We start from the raw sequence: 26466 nt of genomic DNA, 5'->3' as shown, positions 1-26466 counted from the left end.
TTGTGTGCAGTCTTTCTCAAGATTACAAAGCATATGTCTCAACTCGACAGTGCTGCCTGGGCTCAGAGGATCTTGGAAGGACTAACAAAACTAAAAAGAGCTTTGCACTATGAGCTCTTCCCCATCCATTTATGTCGCCTTGTTTCTTTCCTAATTATTCATAAGGGGTTGGAGGTTTTAATATTCTTTCCTGACTAGAAGATACAAGATCTGACCCTACCTTTTCAACATTTGTTATGCTATACCGGAACTTTGTTGATTCGTCACCATTCTTGCTAAGCAAAACCACAAAGATCACTCATGTGTAGCTATTTACAGTAAACAATCAGAATGGTAATATTTTCTCATGTCAAAACTCTAAGCTCTGTGATAACAGCCAAGTATGTAAGCATCAAAGGCAAAATATTCCTGTTGCTGTCACCCAGACTAATCACACGCTTAAACTTTATGCTTACTCCAGGAGCCAACGCTTCACTGAGCTTCTACCAGCCCAGAGCAAGCACTAGGAGGCATCCAGAAAGGAAACCTTGTGTTTGTGTTTGGCTAAGATAAAGACAAAAAATCTATAATTTTGCTAAAAAGAGGACACTTTATAACCCTTTCACTTCAGGCTACCTCTGTTAGCAAAGACATCCACAGCTGTGCCGGCCTCTGAACAGTCCTACCCTGTGCATTAAGGAAGGTCCTTATTTCTTCGTGTCCCTTTGGCATGTGGTGTAAGAGTGGGGATAGCCTGTCTTGTGGAAACTTAGATATCTCCCTTGCAGATAAAAGAGCTTCTTTTCTGTTATGTATTAAGAGCAGTTATTATTGCAAAGGCAAGCACTAGGAAGCTAGATGGGTAATATCTGAGCTCAGCTGGTAGATGCATTGTAACCCTACATAAACACACACTGTCTATTTTTCCACAGACCAAAGCACAGCGCTGTCAATTGTGAATCTTTTTAAGATCTTAAGGGGAAGAAAATGCACTGTCTTGGTGGACAGATATTCAAGCTTTGTCACTATTGCATGAACGTGTCCAAGCGATTATGTGCCTGATGCCTGTGGACAAAAGACATCGCTGGTGTTGCTTCCATTTAAGTGAATGGTAAAATACAAGGAAGGAATATAAAGAAGGAATGTATACTAAAAGAAACTTTTAAACAGTCCTTTGCATCTGTTTGAAACTAACTGAACATGCTTAAGGTCCTCCCTTGCATTGGACTGCAATCATGCTGTAAGTCTAAACCTGATGCTTCCGTCTTGTGAAGAAGTGTCAATGTTAGGAATTTCCATCAGTCCTGAACCAAGCTGCAAACCCACTAACTCCAACGATTCTACATGGTTGATGCTGCCATCGCATCACTTAAGAAATACTGACTTCTCTTACTGACAGTATTAAGCAAGTCCCCAAAGCCAGCCTGCTTTTCCTTCTGCTCTCCTCCTGAGCTGCTTTATTTCCATGGTTGCTCCAGTTTCCCCACCAGCTTTGGCCCAGGGGCCAGTTTGATTCCTTCCTCATCTTACTCTCTGCCTGACCTCATCCTTCTCATGGCTGCCTGATGTGCCAGGTCCTCTCAGCCTCTCATGAGACATGCAAGAGCTGGGCAAAGGTGATGGCAAGAAACCAGAGGGGAAAAACACTATGCCATGCCTACCTATGGCCTGCCACAATTTCAGTGGACTTAATGAATCCTACAGAATTTTCTGGGCCCATCAGGTATGTTGTAACAAAGAAATCCTTCTTGCTGAGAAGTGCAGGATCATCTGTTCCATTAACAGGACAATTACTAAAGCACTACAGCAAAAGGATAAGAAAAAGTCTTGTGTTCCAGTTAGTAAACTTCTTTAAAAGATAGACCAAGCCATAGGCTACAGAAGAATACAATTTTTCATTTCTTGAAAAATTCATAATGGCTATTTCAACTTACTTAAAACAAATGCCTTATAGAAAATTATGCATATTTTAGGTATGTTGTGGGTAAGCTGATGCTAAATTAAAACTCCTAATAGCTAAATTATGCTAACTTGATTTGAAAAGTGTTATTCTCACTACAAACAGCCAATACTAATGATCTAGTCATGAAACCAGCAATGGACTAAAATGCGTAATTATTTGTAGCAAATAAATACAAGCCATGGAAAACACATAGGGTGTATTTATAATTAATAAAGAATAGATTATAATTGCATTTAACATCATTTGCATAATTTAAAATGGAATAACTACATGACTCATTTTTTATGGCTTTTTAAAGGGCACTAATAAAATATGAAGGAGGTAAGGAGGCTTATATGAGTAGGAAATAATGAATAATATCTTGAACATTAAAGCACAATATATTATTCTGTGCACATCAATTGGACCAATTCATTTTTGCAGGTGCAATGGGAAAAAGTATGGTACATCAGCAGTTTTCAAAAGTAAATAGTATGTTAACTGAGGAAGGGATTATAGATTCTGATCAAATATTCAATGTCTTATCCGAACAATTAATAAGACAGTCTGAAGCAAATATAAAGCACATAGTTTCAAAAACTTTTATTTCTTTTGAATCCTACTTGTCACAAGCATTTAGAAAGTTTAACCTATCACCTTAGAGCTGTGAGTGTTAGAGCTGCTCTTGCAGATTTCCCTCTGGAATATCATCTTGTCAGTGAAATTAAGTTCAGTGCCCTCATTTAGCTTCCAACTGTGGTGTTCAATAACCCATAATGGTGCATAGATTGGCTAAATCTGAAACTAAACCCTAATTTGAAAAGGTACACAGCATAGATTTAATACTAGCAAAAGCATAGTATCAGGATCATGCAGACTTCCCTAACAGACAACCAGAGTGAAATATATTCTGAGAAGTCTGCTTAGTACAGCTGGACAGTTTCTCAACCTGTGGCTGCCAAAGGGGAAGAAGACGAGGCAGGCTGGAGAATAATGATGTGACAGATTTCGCATGCTAAAATAGTGGAGTGATGTGTGAGCGTTGGGGTTATTAAAGAATAAACATATGCATCTGCATACATCCAAAACACATGAGGAAGCAGCACAACAGAAAATGTTGATTCTTTCCATTTAAAAAAAAAAAAAAAAAAAGCATAACCCCTGTGTTAATTACTTGGAGTTATCAGATGTGGATACTGGATTTCAAAAGTTCTGCTTGCTGCCAAGTTGACAACAGTCAGCGAAACTTGGAAGCTATTTCTTTTATTGCTCCAATTTGGCATTACACATGCCTACAAATCTTTCCAGAAGAAATTGAGCAAGATCTTGCAGTGCCTGAAGAGAATATAGGATCCTAATGAGGGAGTCAAAGGTCAGGAAAAGGGGTGCAAAAGTAAAGTAAGTTTTGAAAGACTGTTGTGGCGACTGGACTGAAGATGGGGAAAAACTACTAAAAAGCAAACAACAACAACAAAAATATTTCTAAACTAGATTTAAAGTTTATTGCCATGTGATAACGAAGGACAAGAGGCACATCCACAAAACTGCATGCAACAGCTAAAATGGTTGCATTTTAAATACTTAAGTAGACTCACCCGTTAAGGATCAGGAATAGCATCAGAGGTGTTTATTGTGCTTTGAATCACTTTTTGATGTTGAGGCCAGTTATGTTGACATATGAAAGGAATGTCTGATCCAACATGGACAAGAGTCCGAGGGCATCTTCAGGACCATGACACCGACAGATTACAGTCTGTTTTTTATCAATAATGTTTGTGTTCATTCACAATGTGATTACCATCACATGCACCAGGACCACTAGACTCAGCAGGGGCAGAGACTGCTATTAAAATAGCTGCCAGAGCTCCTCCATAAAAACAAGTTGCGTTCAGTTATTAGAGTTTTAACTGTCATTGCCTAAAGGGATGCAATCATTATGAAAGATGCACTTAGAAGATACTAAACTTTTCTTAGGACACATCCTAAACTATACTTTACATACAAGACTCTGCTAGAACCACACAGAGAAAAACACTGGGATGAATTAGGCATCCCTCTTCTCATAAGGCATCTTGGCTGCCTAAGATCATATAATACAGTTCAGTGTTTGGGCTACTAAGGAGAGGAAAACCAGAGGTCCACATCCAAGTAACTCATGGAGTAATCAGTACCAAAACCAGCCACGTCACAGCATGAGCAAACAGCCGCCTACACTGCACTGAAAGTAATCCTAAGGATATGGAAGCATTCTAGTATATACTCCTCCGCAATTTTATTATTCAAACAGATAAAACCCCGAAGCCTTTGTAATGAAGCCATGACCTGCCTAAATCTATAATCTGTGGTAAGAATAAATTCTAATTAAGCCTGCTTAAACAAAAACAAACCAGAAAGCTGCTTCCACATATAAGTGCACATCTATTTAAATTGGAAAAGGCATTTAGGAAGAGTGGGAGAACAGTGAGATTTAGAAACTCCTGGGACACCTTGATCACTGTGCTGTGAGCCATACTGCAGCACAGGACAGGAAGGCAGTGCCATGTGAATGATATGAAGTACTGTGAGAGCACTTTTCATACATCTAAAATCTGTTAAAAAGCAGAAATTCACAGCTATTAAGGATAGATTCAAAATCACATAAAACTGGCTTAGTTTTACCAACATACTTAGCAAAATGAAGGTGTCTCCAAACTGAAACAAACTCTTATCAACTGCCAACCAGCTAAATTGTTATCAGTTGATTCCTGCAGACCGACAACTGAAGCTACCTTGTCTGCTGTGACATTTATTAAAGAATTAAAGGAATATTGCATGCACTGGGAAGCTGAGTCACTAACTATGCAAGTTATTTGTTAGCAAATGTTGCTTCTGGTTTAGGATGACTTTTTTTTTTCAACAGTTTGGTATTGATCTGAAGTATCTTAGTATTTCAAAACCAAAACATGGTTTGTGGACATGGTGGCTGCTCAGTTTTACTATTGCATTTGACATCCCTATAAATGATCTCTCTAGTGCCAAGGCTCCCAAGGTACATGAATCTTGCAGGAACAAGTTACCTGAGATTCACAGAAGGCTGCTGCAGATCTTGTGACAATCTGAAAAAAACTAGGGTGTTCTGAATACAGCCCTTTGATAAAACAATACCTATCTCACATAAAAAACTTTGTATCACCATAAGCTGTTGTTATTCTTCATTGTGCATGGGAGAGATTACTTATATTGCCTATAATCAGACCACTGCAGCTTCCTGGTATTAAAGACGTCACTGGGCATTCAGGTGATTGTTCTCAGCCCCATCTAAACAGATGAGATTTCATAAAAAAAAAAAAAATAATAGTAATTATCACTACAGATGAGTATTTCCAACAATTTTCTGCACCATTTTCACAGGACAAATTCCCACTATTTTACTTATGTTTCAATTTCTATCAGGTTTCCAGCTTCTGATGACTTTTCTCATTATTACAAAAACAGAAAGACAAAGGAAAGAGAAACTAACAGTTACCTTTCTCCCAGTTCTGAAGGACATTGATGATATCCTTCATGCATTTGTACTGTGTACTAATGCCCCCATTCCCACCCAATGTTCCAGAGCCTTTTTGCTTTCTTTGTACTTTGTGTCTTGCAGGATAGAAAATAACCTGCACTGATTTTGGTATTGACTGCCTCAGCTGGTGCTGCAGAATATCAAATAAAATCAGGGAAAAGACATGATAATAATGTACAGGTTGGAGGAGGACAGGCCAGTTGCTGGTGCAATGAACACATGTGGAACAAACAGCACCAACTGGGTTCTCTCAGTAGCGATACCCACCCAACATCAGGAAAACACTTATTTCTCCTACTATTCCCAAGATTTCAGAACAGGGTCCCAGAAGCAAAGGACTTATAAGTTCCACGTGGCATGGCATGGAAGCTGGAAGACATTCCAGCTGGAACCAAAAAGAAAGAAAAGCTGCAGAGGAATGGGTTGGTGTGACAGGATTCAAGTCTGTTGTTCATTTGCATGACAGAGGAAAAAGGAAACTATCAGATTTCTGTCCTAGGTCAGACATTTATCTAACAGTGGTCTAGAGAAAGCAAAATCTTAAGTGGGTAACTATGGGGTAAACTTCCTTCATGAAGAACTTGCCTGCAATATTTTCTCCTCCCAAACCCCAAGATTTATGCTGTTTTTGGAGAGTTTTTTTTTTTTCTTGTTTTGTTTCCTGTTTTTAAGGCTGTTTTCTTTTAACTCCAGATATTTCACTGACCAGCAGCACACTGAGTGAAACTCTTTGTTTTTATTGACAGTCAGCACATTTACCTGTGCGTCTTTTGAAGTTCAATTTCAATGAATATGTTGCTATGAAGACAGGATTTCTTTCATACCGTCCATTATTCTCAACACTCACCTCCAAATCCTCTTCAATTATCCATTTTTTTGTGATCGCCTTTGACCACAATCCCCCAAGGTATAACTGAACAGTGACCATGACCAGGTAACCTATTTTAAAATACTGCTACCAGTCTATAATAGGTGATAAGAAGTGCTAAAATAAAACGAATTGTTTAACATATATTAGATTATATATTTCATGTTCCTGACCTTGATAGGCCCTCTGAGCCTGTATCCACATAGGTATCCATCTACCTAAGTGCAGTGATTTAGAAATTAATATAGTTACATTGGTGCAACCCCTTGGAGTGGAGACCATACAGCATAAAAGGGGCTTGATCAGTACAGTGTATTTTGACAGCATGTAACTCCACCATATGCAGAACAGTATGGGTTTAATCATACCAGTATAAAATTGTTTCTTGACTGAAACAGCTGAACTGCCACAAAACTTTGGGAAAGGAAATGTGAGACAGGAAGGGAAGAGGAGGAAGGAGAGAGACAGTGGGGGAAAAGGCTTTAAGGTTAAAGCTACACGGAGGAACCTTTTTTAAACCCTGTTATCGACACAGTGCTGTTAGTGACAGCAAGTGAGGCTGATCTGAGAAGGATACCCATTGCAAATCCTGGCTTTTCAAAGGAACCTCTGTTTTTGAAATAATGGAAGCTCAGAAGTCCCTGTCATGGAACATAATGTGGAATTGATTTTGCAAGGCTTTATCTACACAAAGTTGCACTGGTTTAATTAAAGGTGTGTTTTTAAATCAATTCAGCTAAACCAGTCCAAGCTCTTGTGTGGACACTCCGAAATCGATTTGAGACTGTCTTATGTCAACAGAGCTTAATTTGGCAAAGAACCAATTTACACTGAATAGGCACAATATTTTTTGCTGATTGAAAGATTCAAAAATAGGTTTTAAAATAAATCTTATTTAAAACAGTAAGTTTGATGAATGTCTCTGTTTCTACCCTAGCTGTGCTAAGCCCTTCTGGCCTCCAGTAGCCTACTCCAACTGCTTATGAAGGAGTTCAACTCACTTCTTGCAGCAATGTTTTTAAGGCCTTTTGACAGATACCTGTGTTTCTGAAAGGATACAGTGTAAAGCCCTGTGAAACTACAAAGTCTAAAAAGGTGGCAGGTGTAAGGACAAAACAGCAATCTACTGTAAAGACCACTTTCATCCTCCTTTCCTGTTTGTTTTGTTCCTGTAATGCAGAAAGGAGATGAGCAAAGGGTCTTCTCCATTATGAGTAAAAGCTTTCATGCTTTGGAAGTGGGGAGCAGCTAAAATAATGCACAATTAGGGGGGGGAGGCATCGAAATCAGGACAACATTACTCTGCCAATCAAACATTGCTGGAGCTAAGCCCAAACCTTTCCTTTCTAAAGCGTCTGGCAGAGGATAGAAAGGATTTTAAAGATCTACTGTAGACTAGCTGTGTGGAAATTTCTCAGAGTTTAAGGATTTCTGTGCAATCCCTTTCAATCATTCACACTCCACCAGGCCATAAATGAAGGCCTGCATTTGAGTCCACAGCTGACAGAAAAGTGTCCATGCTATTTCCACACCCGAGAAACACATGGGAAAACAGGCCGAGTATTTGTAACTGATGCGCTGCCGAGGACATGCCTGTGGAGCTCTTGCTCTACAGAAACAGCTGGACACAAAATCCAAAGCTGCACCGCTACGGCCAAGGTTCAGGGCCCAATCCTCATCTAAGGAACAGGAATGTCCACACATGCCACAGCAGGAGCAGGACCGGGCTGTGGGATACTTCCCTGCTAATATTCAAGCACAATCTTTTCACTGCTGAGAGCCGAAGTATCTCAGCTCCTTCCAGAAGGAGAACAAAAGGGCACCGTTCTGCCAAGTGCTGGGTTCTCTCGAGCCTCTCTGTACACTGGGACCTAAGGGTACTCTGCATCTCAAGTGGGCAATCATAGTGCAGAGCTGAGCAGCGACTGATTAAGTACCAGCCTGCCATCGCCTAAAGATGAATTTTCAACCTTTTTCCTTCGTGTCTGTTATGTTACTCCAAAAACTCACGTATGAAGCTAACAGGACTTAAAACTACATAGATGTGCTTAGATGGTGAACTCTTGCCCAAATTATTGTGAACCGTGGTCCTAATTATGAAGTTTTATTTTAAAGCACTTATAACTATGCATGACACTGAGTTCACCGTATCCTTTCACTTCTCTGAAGTGCTGCTAGTGGGTAGTGTGCTACTTCACTTTCTGATCAGTTCAACAGATTTATTTTCAGAGTGAATCCTGTGTGAATTTCTCCTTATTCAAACCCTTTCCCTGCTGAGACTATATAATCCTGCTGTCTTGTTAGAGCAAAAATCATCTATGAGACTTCATTCAAAACAAATCCCCTGCCAAACTGTTTCTTCCTTTTCACCTGGACAGTTATCCTTCTGATAATTTATAACGAAAAAGCTCTTCTGTTGACTAGTTCAACCTTGTAAAGAGGACAGTGTCAGTCTGACAGCAGCAAAAACAAGGAGTCTCAAACTTAGCAGTACTAGAACATACTGGGAAGTTTTTCACTGCATATGGAGGAAGAAAGGCAATATTGCAGTAGTCCAGTGGAGAAAACCCTCAAATATTCAGCTTGTTATGGTTCACTCTGATTATAAATGATTCCCCATACCTAGTGGACTTCTTCAGATGCAGCTGCCATATTTTAAGTCCCCCTTCCTCTACTAACACACTGCACCCTAATGTATTGCAGCTACTGTCATTAGTCATCACTATACCATACCTACTGTCTGTAATGGAATGCCATTCCTCAGCTTGATAAGCTTAAGTGATTTTCCTGGAAACTGTTTCTCTGTAGCATCACTTGATCCACTAGTTTAAAAAGCAATGCCATTGGTTGCATTATAAATTCCATTTTATAGTCATCTTTTTTTAAAGAAATTAATTGTAGCTTTCCTCTAGGCTTAATGCTGATATAAAAGGCTTTGGCTGATGAGCAAATCTTCCAAAGACAAGAACTTTCAATTCTATCGTTTTTAAATAACAGTGTCATAAAAAACTCAAAGGAACAAACTTGTTTAAGTCAGCAGCACAAATGAGAGTTGACAAGTGATTAGCTCCTTCTGGGAATTAATTGTTTTCTACATTTGAGAGGAAAGAAATTGTCATAAGTGACTTTGGGAAAGGCCTGAAGCATGGGCTTTGAAAGTATAATACTACAAACATCAATTTAAACGATTACATATTTAAGCAGTTTTTATAACATGAAGTTGGCATGACAAAGCACAACAAACTCCCCCCAAAAAACATTTCCCGCAAAGAGGAAGCAATATGTACACTTGTAAAAACTCAGCTGTGTATTAGTAATGACTTCATCTTGAAGGACCTGCAACAGTGAATACATGAGCTCCTGCCTTCAAAACTTCAGCATGGTATCTTGAGTCTCTAGGGCAGTGCATATCTGTGCATGCCCAAAACAGCAAATGTTGCTTGCCCTGCAGGGTGGAAGTAATTTAAATGACTTCTGCTGGTTGTCCGTCTCTCTTCTCTTTCTATCAGATGAAAGAATGAGAAGGGATCTTTTTTCCTGGCTTCTCCTTTGAGAAGACAAGAGTTAAAATCACATCTGTATCACTCTGCTTCTCACTGGCAATGCCACAGTCATATCACAACAAGAGCCATTTACACCTGTTCCTCTGATTTCTCACAGCCTAGTTTCCAAGGGAAGAAAATTTAGGACTGTGTACTGGAGATGCAGTGCAATTTGGACAGGTCCCTGCATAGACAAATGAACACTACTACTAACAGAGATAGATGTGGCCTCTGACAGGTGTAACCTGCCCCTGGGAACAGGGAGGTGGAACAGGGAACTTGCAGATCAGAGTCTGCAAGTTCTTATGGAGTGCAACTTCATACCCGAGCAATCAAAAATGATTTCACAATTTCTCACACACTCCTATGACAATTTTGATGATTTGTAGACCAACCCTGTGGAACAATCTTATGTACTTTTCCTCTGTGAAGTAATATTTTTATGCTACTTGTTTTTTGGGTTAAAATCTACTGGACTGTAATCTGGGGGGGAAACTAATCGCTATAACCATTCTATCCTATTAATGTATATGAAAAACATTTACATTTACCCCTTAAGCTCTGAGCTAAAAAACAGAGAAAAGGGGACAAATGACATTCATTTTTATGTCCTAGCAATTAAAATAATGGACCTGGCAGATTTCAAAGGGTCTCAAAACCGCACTCACGTAAGATAAGAAACCCAAGCTGAGATCACAAAATCATAGAATGACTTGGGTTGGAAGGGACCTTAAAGATCACCTAGCTCCAACACCCTGCCATGGGCAGGAATGCCACCCAGTAGATCAGGTTGTTCAAAGACCCATCCAGTCTGGCCTTGAAAGCTTCCAGGGACAGGGAACTGACAACTTCTCTGGGCAACCTGGTCCAGTGCCTCACCACCCTCATAGCAAAATAATTCTTCCTAATGTCTAATCTAAATCTAGTTTTAGTTTAAGTTAACTCTTTTAGTTTAAGACCATTCCCCCTTGTCCTGTCATTATCTACCCAATCAGCTATGTGATTTGGATGGGGAGTGGTATGCTCTTGAGACTCTTCAACATAACTATACTTTCTGAAGGCAGGTATATTACCCATAATTTTGGGCATGACAGCAAGGTCTGCTTGTGCTTTGCCTTTTTCCTATACAAACTGACTCATCTCACAAGTGAGACAGGATCTGCAGTGCAATGATGTTGTATTCCTACAGTCTTTGCCAGGATGTACTGTTCATGACATTTAAAACACAGATGGTAACAGGGAGGAACAGGTCACTGTAGCAGGAAATGAAGAAACAGGAGCTGAATCAAAAAAACAAAACCACAAAACAAAACAAAACAAACAAAACCTACAAAAAGAGAAACCATAAGTTCATATGAAAAATAGTGAGGATTAGAGATTCTGGGTTCTCCAGACAGTGAGAAAAGGTTCAGGCAGCACAGAAGCACAGAAGACACTTTATAGCACTGTGAATATTCTCTGAGTATTTACGTACTTCCTCGCTATGATGAATACCATTCATCATGTACATCATGTACATTATATCATGTACATTCCCACATACTGTGAGAAATACAGCTTGTAGAACTTGACATCCAAACTATCACAGAGTAACTGTGATTAGACAGTAGCAGAAGAAAAATATGGCAAGTTCCAGAAGAAAACTAGTGGGCTTGCTTTTTCAATACACACCTTTAGGTAATTAGAATTAGGCAGAGATTTCCAAGAAAGGTTTTACTTCTCACTCCTCACCCTGCCTTGTTTCTATCAGAAACTTGTTTCGCTATAGACGTGATTCTTCCCATTCAATATCTTCCCTCACACAGCAGCTGGTTTACTGGATTGAGTAATTATTTCTCCTGTTCTCCTGTTCTGGGTTGAGTAATTATTTCTCACCTGTTCAGTGTTACAGGTACCAGACAGATAAAGCCGACAGTGCAGAAGACGTAATAATCAGATCATTAGACCTGACACTTACTTCATACTCCTCTTTAAATCCATAGCCTTCTGCACACTTCATTTGGGTGATGTGCTGTAGCAAGTCAGCTACACGGATGGCTGGATGAAGCTGTCCGGTCTGGTAGGGAACATCCACAGGATCTCGCTTCTTGTAGGTATGGGATTGAACCAGGCTGCTTGTGTCACTGACCATCGTATGGGTTTCATCTAGGAAAAGAGTATCTCATAATGTACTGGCTCATTTTCACTTATTAACAAAAATACAGATTACACAGATTTCTAGAGGAATGGCAGAAATCTGACACCATCAACATTGCTTCTGTCTGTGAAGGCTGTATGCCAGAAGAACAGTAAATCCATGGAGCAGTTTACACAGGGAAATTGCAAGACTGATTGGAATGAGGCAAATTCCATGGTTCTACAATGGAAGCATTGCAGAGCAGTCCGAACTGTAATATTGCTTTAAATAATGCTAGCTGATCATAAATGAGTTTTAGATTAGGCATTTGGTTCTAAGCTGCGAAGAAGTTTCATTCTGAAACTTCAACAAGTCCTACAGAACCGAAGAGGACTTGTAGTCTTAGATTAGTTAACTGCAATATTTTACACTGCAAATTTAGAGTAAATGTTTGGAGTGAGCAAAATAAAAAGATGCACAAAATGGCTTATGGTTTCATCAAGCTAGGACTGCAATGGAAATGTAGATCTGATACAACATTTGGAGACAAACTACAAGAGGACAAATGCAAAGGATCATCGTATCAGGGAAAATGTCTTGACTGGCTGCTGAACATGCTTTAGGACCACGGTGTATCATGAGCCATCACATTAGGCATGAAATGTTATATGCCAACTGACATGCAGGCCAACAAACAAGAGAACCCAGTGGGTTGGTTAAAATTTTTATGAGACACGTACTCTCCCAACCCTCCACATCTCTTCCGTGGGGCAAGTGGGCAACTTACCATTGATTGGCACTTTTAAGAAGATACATATCAGGAGAAAAAAAGAGGAGGAGAAAAAGGAAACAGGGCATAAGCAACAGTACTACATTAATAATTACAGGTAATTTTATGTTTGTAATTTAGTCTTTACAGTGTGATTTCCTAAACGAATCAGATTTTGATCTCTGTTTCACTGTATAAATCAACTTTACTGATACCAAGGTATCTTACCATGAGTCAATTCACACAGATGTAACAGAGATCAAAACTTATACTTAGCAATAAATGGACAGATGTGAAAGTGCACTCTACCTAAGGAAGCAGTATCAATTTCTTCCTATTTAGATAGAGTTCTTAAGATTAGTTCAGACTTGACAAGAGAAAAAAGCAACCCAAATTCTGAGGTCAAATTATCATCAAAAATGCTTTTTCTTTTTACCCAAATAATAGTTTTGCATTTCTCAAAGAGTTTTTGATTTTTAAGTGAAATCATAAATGTAGTGCTTTGACTTTGCCAAACTACTCCTCAATAGCAGCATACTAACCATAACCAGGGGTTTACAAAAATAATATATTTATTTAAAAAAATAATATATTTATTAAAAAAAAATGTAAAAAATAACGTATGAAAAGGAAGCACTAAAAATATTTTCACATTCATAAGTTAAATAAATTATAACAGAAAGTTCCTCAGATTTTCTGTATGAAAAGATCCCAGATTCTCTTATGCATACCAAAAATACTACCATATCTCATTCAAGGTGAGATTCTGGTCTTAGTTATACAACTGGAAATAGATGTTAAAGCCACAAAGCTCATATTTCAAGAATGATATCAGGGTCTGTCAATTGATACTGATACCAAGATGTATGAAATCTGGTCCTCAGTAAGCATACAGTCAGTACGAACTGTGCATTTATATCTAAACCAAAAATAATAGAGAACAATTTATAGGTATGAGTATGCGTATTTCACTATATTTCCTGCTTGTTTGCTAACCTGATCCAATCCAGAGGAAAACAGATTCATCATTTAGTCATAAAATTTGACAACTTTTGTCTAATGTGTGATAAAATTGTACTGCAAAGCACCTTGGGATGCATGGCATGGAACGTGGTATACAAGTGTAGGTACAGTATGTTGCTGTTGAAATGGCACCTGAAAACTACAAGGTGGCTAAGACACAAAAGACAGAAAGAGTGTAGGAAGTTGATAAGCTGATCATGATTTTTGAGTGGCTTATTTCTATTTTAGAAGCAGGTTAGAAAGTTAGTCTTTTTTATTTTTTCCTCAAACTAGAGAAGCTCTAACACCAACTGTTAGTAACTATGATTAACACAGTTACCAGACAGCAGGGTTTTGTCCTATGAAAGCAGCAGTTTAATCTATATGAATTTCTTTCCCATGCGCTCCTTTGTTTAGACTGATTTTCCTCTCTTGACTTCCCTATCTCTTCTAGCTGCATTAATTCTATTTGCTTTCTTTGGGAGCAGTCTTTTAAGTTGTTTTAAATAAAGTGCTTTTGTTTTTTTTTATTATTATTATTTTTTATGGTACCTTATGAAGCCATAGTTTTTTGGTTTGCTTTTGAGCACTGTAGCATGAGCTTTTCAGTATTTTCACTCTTTTTCAAAGATTGCAGTGCTCGTATGGAATGGGAAGAGCCTCCACCTTAAATACTCCTACAATTGCAGTTCGTCTACTATCCACTTACTGATTCCCATTCAGTTCTACAACAACTTGTACAACTTTTAATACAACTTATATTTATTTACCGGTTGTATGAACTTAAGGCATTGAAGACAAACTCAGCCCAGTATGTTCTCTGAGATGGCACTCTTATTTCTCCATTTTCAGAAATACGTATGACTGGCACTTGACAAGCATGGCCTACACTTATGACCTATACCAACTATAACTTTAATGGTTATTATGTAAAGCTTTTATTGAGCTCTCAAACTTTCCCTTAGGTTGTTAGGATAAGCATGGAAGTTTTTTCTCAAGCGTATGAAATTTTCCTGATATCTGAAACTGAGAAGTAAGATTGTTGCCCTCTGCACAAGTTAAGGAGTTTACCATTAATTATTAATCTTTTATTTTTTATTTTTTTTTAATTGGTGAAGTTTATCATATGCATGAATAGTCCAAAGATCTTGCTATACAGAAATATGGAAATGGTAAGCGTGTTGTGGACTTCTTAGCAGTTTCTGTCTTTGAATATTGAATTCAGCCATTCACCAGACCTGTACCCTTCCAAGAAGGTCCCATTGAAAAGTTTATTTAATTCTAACTACATGCTTGACCCTAAAGCCTAAAAAACCAGCAAGTGCAGGTATTAGCTGCAGTAGAAACCCATCACTTTAGTTAATAGCTATATTCCTCAACTCACTCAATCATAGATAATTTGATTTACCTGAGATAAAACAGTACCCCTATACAAACAGTTATAAACACCTTTTGGGAGATAAACCCTGCCTTACTAGGACATCACTCATAAAAGGGTACTAAACTTTTAACATGTAAGGTTACAAAAATATTCATTTTCTACAGTGAAATAACTAAAAGGTTTTCTGAGTGCAGGCTATTGTATTAGACCATAAAATATATATCAAGTTAAATCAAGATTTTACAAATTTAGGATAATTAAAACTTATATATGTATTTTTCAGCGTGTGTTTGTCTGCTATCTGAACTGCTTGCTTAGAGATTATTTCTGGGAGGAAAGCTAACAAATATTTTTACCATCATTACTACAAGGCAAAGGATTGAAAACCAAAACCAACCAACCAAAAAACAAAAAACAAAAAAAAAAACAACCACAAAAAACCATCAGAGAAAATATTAACTAAAATGTAATAATCCAGATAAGAAATCTTGGAGTTTTTCTCCTGATAATAGTACTTTTTCCCCTGCCCACCCACAAGGTCAGAACAGCTACTGGATGAAGCGTTGAATGAATGCTAAAGCACACAAAAATAACTAACATCTCAGGCAGTTAAAAGGCACTGCAAATTTCATTTGCATGCAGATTATTACATTGCTACAGTCACTACCATTACCTTCTCCCAGATTTATATAGTGTATAAAAATGCACACGTTTCTTCTCAAAGTTAAAACACTGAAATGCACTTTGCTAGATCTTCTTTTACAATAACAAATTTTCAAAAATAATCTTTCTAAACTTCTACCTCTTATATGCTTCACTCTACTTTTGCTTAAGCCTGTTTAACTTGTGGTTTAAAGAAAGGAATTAGTTTAGAGCTAGTTATTAGTTTTGTATTTTTTCAGTGATTTGAAGAAAGAGGAGCAGAGGGAAAAATACTTGTTGTAAAAACATCAATCATAGTAAAAGGAATAAATAAAGAGGTTTAACATTGGAGTTTGAATTCTTGCTACAGCACATTGCTGTATTTTGCTTCATTACTTTAAAGTGTCTCCCTAATTTGTTTAAAGTTAGTATGGGAAACGTAAATAAATACAAGACACAATGTGTTCGTTTACTTAAGCACTGAAAATGCAATAGTGCTTTATGTTTACAGTTACATTACTGTGCAGAAACCCCTTTCTTTCTGATGTTGGGCAACAGCAGGTTTTTCTAAATTCCCAGTGGAAATTATGTATACTTTAACTGTATGTTTTTAACCTATAGTTCTACCATTTCATTTCATTCCTGTGACACCTAATGCATAATAAACTGCGTTACTATAAGTGTCATGTTATCATTTTGCTGTTCTAAATACCATTTCTCCTCTGAAACTTCTCTTTGACAAACGTGTCAGAAACTGTGGCATTGTGAGAAGAAACGATAGCTGGTGGGATGCCCAAAACTGTATTTTGTCTGAATTTCTATATCATGAATAGTCTAATTAGGAAACAAAATGTTATTTTTAAGAAGTTACATCTTCAGTTCTGAGAAAAAATGGAAAAAAATGAGGGAAAGTACTTCAATTGCTGTGATAATCAAATTCTTTTGTGTCACTCCAAATACATGCATAAACATTTCCTCACAAATCCACTTGTTAAAATTATTTCTTTTTTCTCCCCTGACTTGCACTATGACAGTAGAAATCAAGCCTGATAACTGTCTTTAGTACTCTCAGTGTAGACAAGCCTACCATCCCTCCCTTGAGCATAAAACTACAGCTTTTTGAGTACTATTGTCTGTATCCCAAGAACTGTGACTTTCTAAATTACTTCAGCAATAAACTTTGATAAAGGGAAATGTTCTCACCTAAAATTGCAGTTGGCACAAATGGATCTGTCATACATCATAAGCAGGTCAATGCAGAAAAGGTAAAAAGAGAGAGAACAGTAAATGATTGATAAATGTTCCTGCGTTTTCTTTCAGAAAGCTACTGTAAGCAACTCGTTACATGTAATATTTATTAAATTTCCATGGAAAGGAGCATAATAACGTAATTACATATGCTTTTGTTATGAAAAAGTCTCCATAGAGTTGAAACCAAGAAAAAAAAATTGGTTACCTGGGTAATAAGAGTTAGGCACCGTTGTGCTCAATGTGTTAGTTTTCATTGTAAATGAAGATGGTGAAGATACAGCTGAAAAAAGAAACAGTGAGTTAGAGACAGCAAAATGATATGTGGCTATTTAAGCTGAGTGATTGACTTGGCATGTGTGATTGACTTGGTTTAGGGTCTGTCCTGTTGTGCTTGTTGCACTGAAATCAGGACCTAGGGAAAAGCATCTATGTCTAGTGAATAAAATGGCTCATTGAATTTGATCAATTCCCTAAAAAATGTAATCAGATAAAGCATTTTGATCAGGGATGACAAATACACTTCTCGAATCACAAGACTAGACTGAACACCGGAGCTTTAATAAAGACATCATGGTGACAACAGGTGCTTTTGACAGAAGCTTTGATCATTAGTAAGTTTACCTAATAATACAGTAAATACTGTATGCAAATATTATACTGTAGTTCTTTTTTCCTCTATTGTTTTTCAATTTGTTCAGACAGGTGGATAATGTGTACACAGATACTATTATGCCCTGAATATCACTCTTTGTTTAACAATGGTTTTCAGGCTGTGATACATACACCGATGCTGACATTGGTATTTAATGATTTAAACATTCATAAAAGCAAAACACAATGAAACAAATTAAATTCAGTTAATTCCCTGTTACACATAGATCACATGAATTACTATTGAAAGCACAGATACATTCAACAGAAGAGAATTAACCTTATCTTTGGGTGAAATGTTCACCCCAAAACTCATTAAAGGCTTTTAAGCAAAGCTTTTTCAAACTTAACCTTAGTTGTGGTAGGTTTGTTTGATGATATTCACACAGATCAATTAATGTAAGTTTATTCTGGGTAAGAATATAAACAGACTAACAGGAATTTGGGAAACAAGCAGAATTAAAGAAGACAGAATCTGCTGGATGAGAAGCAGTGAGATTACTCCTGCTAGTTTTTATCCGCCTTTTATTGCTGTTGCTGATCTTCTAGGGCATACAGTTGCCAGCCCTTCTTAAGATGGAGTTATATGGAAACTGGTTTAAATGATGCCAGATGGTATCATTTATCCTACAAGCGAATATATCTGAGACTGCTTTCCTTTCATGATGTCTCTTGAGTCACTGGATGGAAAGGAGACAGTGCTATTCCTTTTGGGTGTGGATGTAGAGACTAGTTGACGTCAGGGCTGCTGCACCTAGAAAAATTGTCTAGATACAGAATGCAGCCAGGTTAATAAACTTTTATAGGAAGCAGGAATGCCTTAAATCTCATGAGAACAAGGTCTTACATTTTTTTTTTTTTTTTTTTTTTCCTAAAGACTGTCAAGCCAATTCTTCTGGTGGCCACATTTATTATGGAAAGTCTGAATTTGAGGCTCTAGCCCTCAATTGGTGTAAAATATGTGACATGCCAAGAATGTCAAATTGATTTAAGTTTGTTTACATGAAGAGAGGATGTAGGCACAGGAACTCATTGAAGCCTCTTTGGTTATTGTGACCATTCAATAACACCATTAAAAGACTATACCGTGAGGGCAGAAGATGAAGTCAAACCTCTTGATCTCTACACAAAAGTAAGAGATCTCATTAACTGCAATGGAATAGTCTCACCAGAATGGCAAGCCAGATTTTTGAAAGATATTTTCAAAGCAATTTCAAAAGCAACACAAATGCAAATTAACATTGCAAATTCTGAGCCTAATGCTGCTGAGAGAAGTCTCACTGTATAAACCTCACAGAGTGTTTGTACAACTGAGCTCGTCAAATATAAGTTCTTAAGCTTATTATTAAAGAGTGGGAGTTGGGCCTCACATACTGTCAGTACTTGAAACAAAATTCAATCTTTGATAAATTCTGAAGATGTTAAAAAACATCGGTGTACAAGAAAAAACTAGATTCCTTAAGAACTACAAAAAACAGAATGTTTTGTGCTACAAAAAATAGAATGTTTTTTGAACGTAGTTGTTCTTTTTCTATTCTTTTTAACAGCTCTAAAAAACTACTGCAGTCCCTGTCTTTAGTCATTGCTAACCTCCAGACAGGTGTAAGTCCTTGACTAAAATTTGAATACAGAAAAAAATATATCCTGAATTCTATTTATTTTCATGGTAGATCCAAGAAGATGCAGAATTTTCAACAATCTCTTACGAAATTGCAGAGCAGATAATTCAGCTGAGTTCTTCCTTTGCACAAGCAACAGAAAGAGCATCATCTAGAATTGGAAATAATAAGACAATTGGATCACCATTATTAAGTTATGCCTACAAAAAAAAAAAAAAGTGAGCAGGGAAGCAGGGATAGCAGTTGAAGGACATGGGACAGCATGAGGGATATAACATTTTTAACACAATAGAAATTGGAAAAAGGTAAAACTACAGCTGTTTCAGTAATGTCTTTGCACTTCTGCAGAAGAAAAGGATGGACAAAAAAAAGCTCAATTATCCTTATTATTTTTAAAGAAGTCTATTCTTGATGTCTGACTGTCTTGCTCATTCGAATACATGCTGTAATGTGCTGCACAGTGGGAGAGTCTGGGTTCCATGGATTTTCCATGACTGAGTAATGAGGAATATTTTAAAAACCATTTGCACCTTTCTTCCACCTTCAAAAAAAAAAAAAAAGAAGAAAAAGGAAAAGAAAAAGAAAAGACTTACATCTCCCATTTAGATTGTGCGTATCCATGAAAGAGAAAGCTTCATCACAGTTGGTGCCTTGCTCAGTGTAGCTTTTATCCATTGAATTCACCATCACTGTCATTTCCTGCCGTGTACTACTCAATGTCTCTTTCCGCTTTTTAGCCAATTTTCTTAAGAAATGAATGTTGAGAAGAGAAAAAAGAAAAACACAACAACAAAATCCAGTGAGCAGACACAGTCTTCATGTTGTTTAGACCAGTATTATAGTTTGTAAACATATTATTAACATATTTGCAATTATTACTAATTTTCTGGAAACATAATTGATTTCACACTTGCATCTTTGAACAGCATCTGACAATCTAGGGTTAGGTGCCAATGCCCTGACTTATGGTGAACAGCACCTTAGACCTTGGTGAGCACCATTGAATTAAAGTTTAATACTCAGATAGATACAAAGGTGCTGTGAGCTACTATATCAGTGACTACATCTGTTTAAATACATAAATAGAAATGATAGGAGATAAGATTTCACCAGGACTGACAAATCAGTAACAATTTCCACTTCACATGCGTAGAAACACCCGGAGCTGTTTCATTGAGACAATGCATAATACAGCTAACTGCTGTACATCAGACTCTGTGTTTGATCCCTTACATACTTTGCACAAGCAAGTGACATTTCAAACTGACTTGCATTTCTAAAGACAATTTTCTGTCACTCTTGTCTTCATTTCAGTGGGATTAGGCACAAGAGTTAGTTGTTTGTGAGCAGGAATGATCTGTCAGAGACAAGATCTTGATTCTGATAAAATAATAGGAAGTCATTAAACTACGGAAGTGCTTTGGACATATATACTTCTCCTATCCAGACCTATCTCTTTAAGATCCATCTAAATTAAAATCTCCCCCAGTCTCCCCCAGATCTAATTGTGCTTAGATACCATCAAAAAATAACATGTCCAAGACTGCTCTCTTGATTTTTCCTTCAAGCTCTGCAGGACAACTGTGATTCTAAGGATGGATTTTACATCTATTTGGCTTGTTTCCCTGGCCTGTGACTCTGTTTTAGACTAAGCTTTTCTCCAAGCCCTTGCCTATAGATTTCTTTACAGTTTTCCAAATTCCCTTGTGTATAGCATCTTCAAAGTACGGGTTTTGCACAGAAATGACTGCTCCACAGACTTTGATTTTCTCATATCTCAGCTCAGTAACTTTTCCTCTGTCAAAAACATAATGAACTAGCTTGTATCCACCTGCTGGAACGGTCTTTTAAATATCTTCAACCAAAACTAACAGACAATCATTATCTTTTCTATGTTTCCTTCCAGTTCTTGAGGTCTGCTGCACCAAACATAACCAACTGTACTCTCAAAGCCCTTCTCTTTGTTAGCTCTCATTCAGTATGAAAAAAATGTTTCCACCACACACACACAAAAAATATACCAGCCTCCACTGGATTTGCAAACAAGCACTTGTGCTTCCTGTCACGTTGACAGTAGCAGTATATGGGAAGAGCTTTCTATAAACGTCCCTTCAGAAAGCTCACTATTCTTCTCCAAACCTGCCTACAGACATACTTGCCAAAGTACTGATACTACTGCCTGCTATGCTGATCAATATTGCATCACAGTCTCCCTATGCTCTCCATCTGTCTACCTGCTGTCTCTTACCTCACGCCTAGATAATAAGCTTTTTGGGCAGGAGCCACAGTTGTGTTCTGTACCTATAAAGTACCAAGCTCAACAGTATCTTAGTCCGTAACTAAAGGGCTTTGAAACTAAAGTCTCACTGTTAATAGTAGTAATTATAAGCGCAGGGTCATTGCATACAAAAGTATTAGGTAATTGCATTCAAAAGTATTAAGGGTCACATCTGGTCCTCAATATGCTGCTGGATTACAGCTCCATTCATCAGGGCAAGCATCCAAGTGATGAAAGTATTCTGCCTTAAAAACCTATTATAGTAAGTACAATAATGAGTAGTGTTTTTGCTAATCCCAGCCTAGGAGTCACCTGCATTAGCTTGATCCACCATGAACATACTTTAGACTGTGACTGATGTTGGAAAGGAGAGCTGGAGAGCTCTTATGGTCAGTCGAATGGCAGCCACTTGTGAGACTCTATCCTACACTAGACATTTAGATGTGCAACAAAAACTCATCCATAAATGCTCATTATTAGGGATTTCAAAATTCACTAGTGATAATCCAGCTAAGGAAGAGTGTAAGGCTGTTGTCAAGATAATAAATAATAACAATGCACATCCTTCCTGTAGGTGAAGTTTAACTCCTGATTTTCTCATTTGGAATACCAGTGGTAGACAGAAAAAATGACTTGTCTTAAACAAAGGTTTCATTTCTGAATTTTAATGTAATATAAGGAGTTTAAATGGAAGAAATTTAAAAGTCCCTTTCTGATCTACACTAGTTTACATTGACAGGGAAACTAGTTCCTTATTATTTCATAATTCATAAACTCTGAAGTACCACTAGATAACGTAGTCTGAACTCTTGATTATCAGAGACAGCAAAATGTCACTCAAGTACTATCTTGTAGCTTTGTGTCCTCCATATGCCCCTCCTTCATCCCTAATCATAATGAATAAGCAACGCCGTAGAATCTGAGGTGTGTCTATTTTGAGACTTATCTCCTTATGCATGAACAACTTAATGGAAGTCCATTAGCTGAGTTGTGAATCCTAAATAGTGGCCAGCTGCGGCCAACATACACAGTGTTGTGTCACGGAAACTTCACATGTAAGCCACGTACTGTACTTAACTTTATTTCATGGCTGTGCAGATCATAGGAAAATACTTAGGATAATTCAGCACCAAGGCAAAAGTCAGCAGGTTCTCTTTAACCAGTTATCAACCTGATTAGCTATCTAGATACTATGCAGTATCAAGAGGCCAAAATGCAGTGTATCGTGACCTTTGCTTGTCCATTGGTGCACCCGTGAGTGATATCTCTACTCACAAAACTTTTACTTGCTATCAAGTTCAGAAGCTCAGCATTTCCTCCAAAATTTCTTGCATGTGAACTATGTACTACTGAACAGGCAACAACTCTTTCTTAACCTTTTTTTAAGGAAAAGTTACTAGGACAACTGCCCTGGGCATCATTATAGTGATACTGATCCCTATCTGAAAATTCACAATACGGTGAAATACATTACACCAGCCACTCAGTGTGATTCCAAAAAATTACATGTTCTGTAGGGTGCACATCTGAAGAACCTGCTGTTACAAGGAACATCCTTTATTTTACAGTGACAATTGTATCTTTCCCAAGGAAACCCAGAGTTCTTGCTTATTACACCAACAACACGAAGCTCAGATTTTACGACATCAGATAATTTTAGTTAAGAAATTACAGACATTTTCTAATTTCCTTCATTTTTGGTTTTGGTCCCATAATCAAGCCATAGCAGGTTGTTTTTATGGCAGTTACAACTGTATAGTACTTCTGAATCTGAATCTAATTCTGGAAATAGGTCTTGTGGGAAAAGTTCAAATCTGAAACAACTGCTACAGGAAGACAGAGACACCAGCCAGACTTCTGCACTGTGAACAAAAATACCCACTGGACTTAGTCAAGTAAACTTTAGCTGAACATAACATTTTTTTTTTACATCTGCAATTTTCCAATACCGCTTAGTGCTACAATCTGCAACTCATCCATTCCTTGGATCTCTTGATCCCTGGGAAGCTCTAGCTATATAAAATTTCAGACATACGTAAAACCATAGTACTTTGTGTTATCATCTCCATTCTTGCTCTTAGATCTGAAGTAAATTTTCAGGGGGGGACGGGACAAGGGGAAAAAAAAAGACTTAAATATTTGATCACCTTGACTCATGGAAAAGACACTTCATAGCTACTCTCTGATGTTCCTCCTTCTTAAGGGAAGAGTGCTACAACCACATGGAAAAACAAAACAGATGGAAGCTCCCATGATGATTACCTAGTACAAAATTCTTTATATAAGGAAACGAAAAATGATTAGGTTTTCACACAGTGTTATAATCACTATATGAAGAAAAAGGACATACTATAGCAGACTCAAAAAAAGAGGAACCTGATACTCAGAACAATTTCAAGATTAGCTAGGAACCACTGGTATTTTTAAGGCATAAGTAATGGTGATAATTTTTAAACTGGTATGATGGTTAACAGTACTGTAAAATGCAGAGCAAACAACCATACAGACTCCCAGAAATACCTTGTGTGAGATTTTAGGTATCATTTTTTTCTGTTCTGAAACTATTATTAATAAAATCAGCCCAGGAGAATAATAAGTAAAGGCTTTGTCACAATCTGTCCCTATTTTAACAGCCACTGTGAAATTCTCAAATGCTCCATCTTCCCCTGTACTGTCCTTTCCTGCTGAGGTCTCCCTGTGAAATGTCTACTAGTCTGACCCTACTCCTCTCTCGAAATTCTCATTCTCTCTGATGCCTCCCCTAAACCCTCCTCCAACAATCAGTCTGATAACTGAAAAGAGATGCTGCTACAGATCAGTACTTTGGTTCATTTTCCATCTATTTACCTGTATCCGTTTTCTCTCTTCTGCCTTGACTTAAATAAAAAAGTCTTTGGTACATAGATTCCCTTTTGTCTGTGTTTGTAAAGCACTAGACGCAAAACATGAGACACAATTGGCCACTACCATTGTTAGATAAACATAAGAACACTAAAAAGAAGAAATTTAAAAATGTGTGTGTGTGTGACTGGGGCTGATAACCTGAACCAACTCAAGCTCTGCAAGAAATGAGCCTTATATCTTAATATAGGAAAAGTGAGAAAAACATTTTTATTTGAATCAAGCGAAACACTTGCTTCCTTCTTTCCAATTTCAGAATGAGTGGTGCTCCCATTTTTAAATCAGTATGTTTTCTTTCTTTCAAGCAACGGAATAAAGAAAAAAAAAACAAACAGAACTGCATGCAGTTCTGCTATGTGCCTATCTGAAAAAAAAGATTTTCTTGAGCTAGAAAATATAGACGGAAGTGATAGGAAGACCAAAGGAATAGATCCTATCAGAAGAATGGTAGTCCTTGTATAGATAAGGAGTCTTCAGTTTAAAAACGAGGTAGTTCAACTGGGAATACACTAAAAGTCTAAAAACACATGAAAAGCCTGGAGAAAGTATGCAATGAAAACCTAAACACTATTTCTTGACAAGGTAAGAACCATAAAAGGAAAGTCTACAGATATACATATATATTTTAAATACAAAAGTAAATACTTCCACCCACACACAAAAATAATTATGAAACACATCACCGCAGGACTCTGGAGATACCAAAACTAAAAACTTTCTAAAAAGAAAAAATTATTAAGGCCTGAGAGGAGGACGGAGAATACATTACTTTATCATTGATCTATTCGTACATTCTTCTAATGATTCTACTGGCCACTGACACAGATGTGATGTTAAGTCTGGTGGACTTTTAATCCAAAATTTGATACAAGTTTGCTTACATTAACACTCCTTGTTTTGCCAATCTCAAGGCAACTCCTTGAGGAGACCATGCAAAAAAGAATGTAAATACTTTATTTGCCTTCCTAACACATAGAATTCCTCACCTTTTTACACTGTTTAGGCTACTTATGTTATCCCAAGCAGAACTGAAGTTTGCCCATCTATTTTTGCTGTCTGTGATATGCTGAAAGAAGACTCATAATTATTTTGGGAAAAAATGCCTTACTGAAATCATATAAAGTGCATCACTGATTCAGGGACACTCAGTCTGAAAATATCATCTAATAAAAGCTCTCCATAAAAAGCATATAAGAAATTCAGTGAAAGTAACTGACTTAATTCTTGTTTATTGTATGTTAATAGATTTTTATATATTATGTTGCACTTTTTTTTTTCTTCAAAAACAAAATAACCCTTGTCAATAACTGTGATTGTTTTCCTGTCTTCAGGAAACAGGTTCTCTAAGGCAGACACAAAAACACACATCACAAAAATTTATGAGAATTACATGTGTAAAATGGAATTCATATTAGCCTATTGCTTCTGTTTTTCAGCACAACACATTTTGTAATACCGTGTATAATTCTAACCTATATGAGGAAGTTAAAAACACTACTTTCTACATTTAAGATATCCTTTTAGGACATACCTCAAGTCTCCAACTCCTCATCTGTATTCTTTATGTTACTTCTTATTGTTATCAGATCCTCTCAGAAAACAAGTTTTAGAAACCTGACTATCTAATACAATTCAACCAAAATGGTAATTTTTTTTTTAGGCCATATTCAACAACTTTCACTGGAAGCAGTAAGTACTTCTCTTCTGCTTTACAGTTCTTATCAAAACACCAACAGTCTGAACGGACCCCCTTCCATCTCCCTTGAATAGGTGGAGACATAAATATCAAGCTATTGAAATCAAGTGAGGAAGCAAAATAGAAATAGCGTGGCATCAGTGATAGTGGAGTTCTGCTCATAGCAAACTTCTGTTGTTAAATTTCACATTTACATGTTTTATACTGAAATGTAGAATGCTCAAAAATGCTATTTCACAGTGCCATTACACTGTGTACTCTCTATCAGACGGGAAATAAACT

At 37.2% G+C, this 26466-nt stretch overlaps 1 protein-coding gene across 11 annotated transcripts in view; it reads right to left on the bottom strand.

Annotated features, from left to right (window-relative positions):
* The window catches only part of PTPRM (protein tyrosine phosphatase receptor type M), a 480584-nt gene that overhangs the window by 78489 nt on the left and 375629 nt on the right, over positions 1-26466 (bottom strand). For 4 of the 11 annotated variants that reach the window (XM_035316797.1, XM_035316799.1, XM_035316803.1 and 1 more), the window contains 5 exons: positions 19903-20054; positions 17245-17319; positions 16992-17018; positions 12782-12793; positions 11836-12023 (listed from right to left, as the gene is read on the bottom strand). In XM_035316797.1, the coding sequence (XP_035172688.1) occupies positions 11836-12023; positions 12782-12793; positions 16992-17018; positions 17245-17319; positions 19903-20054 (454 nt within the window). The remainder of the gene's footprint in view (positions 1-11835; positions 12024-12781; positions 12794-16991; positions 17019-17244; positions 17320-19902; positions 20055-26466) is intronic. The other 7 variants (XM_035316800.1, XM_035316802.1, XM_035316806.1 and 4 more) reach the window with 3 other exon arrangements.

Source organism: Oxyura jamaicensis, chromosome 2, assembly GCF_011077185.1.
Source record: "Oxyura jamaicensis isolate SHBP4307 breed ruddy duck chromosome 2, BPBGC_Ojam_1.0, whole genome shotgun sequence".
Lineage (NCBI taxonomy): Eukaryota > Metazoa > Chordata > Aves > Anseriformes > Anatidae > Oxyura > Oxyura jamaicensis.
Note: the sequence above shows the minus strand (reverse complement) of the source record. Positions and strands in the feature narration are given on the sequence as shown.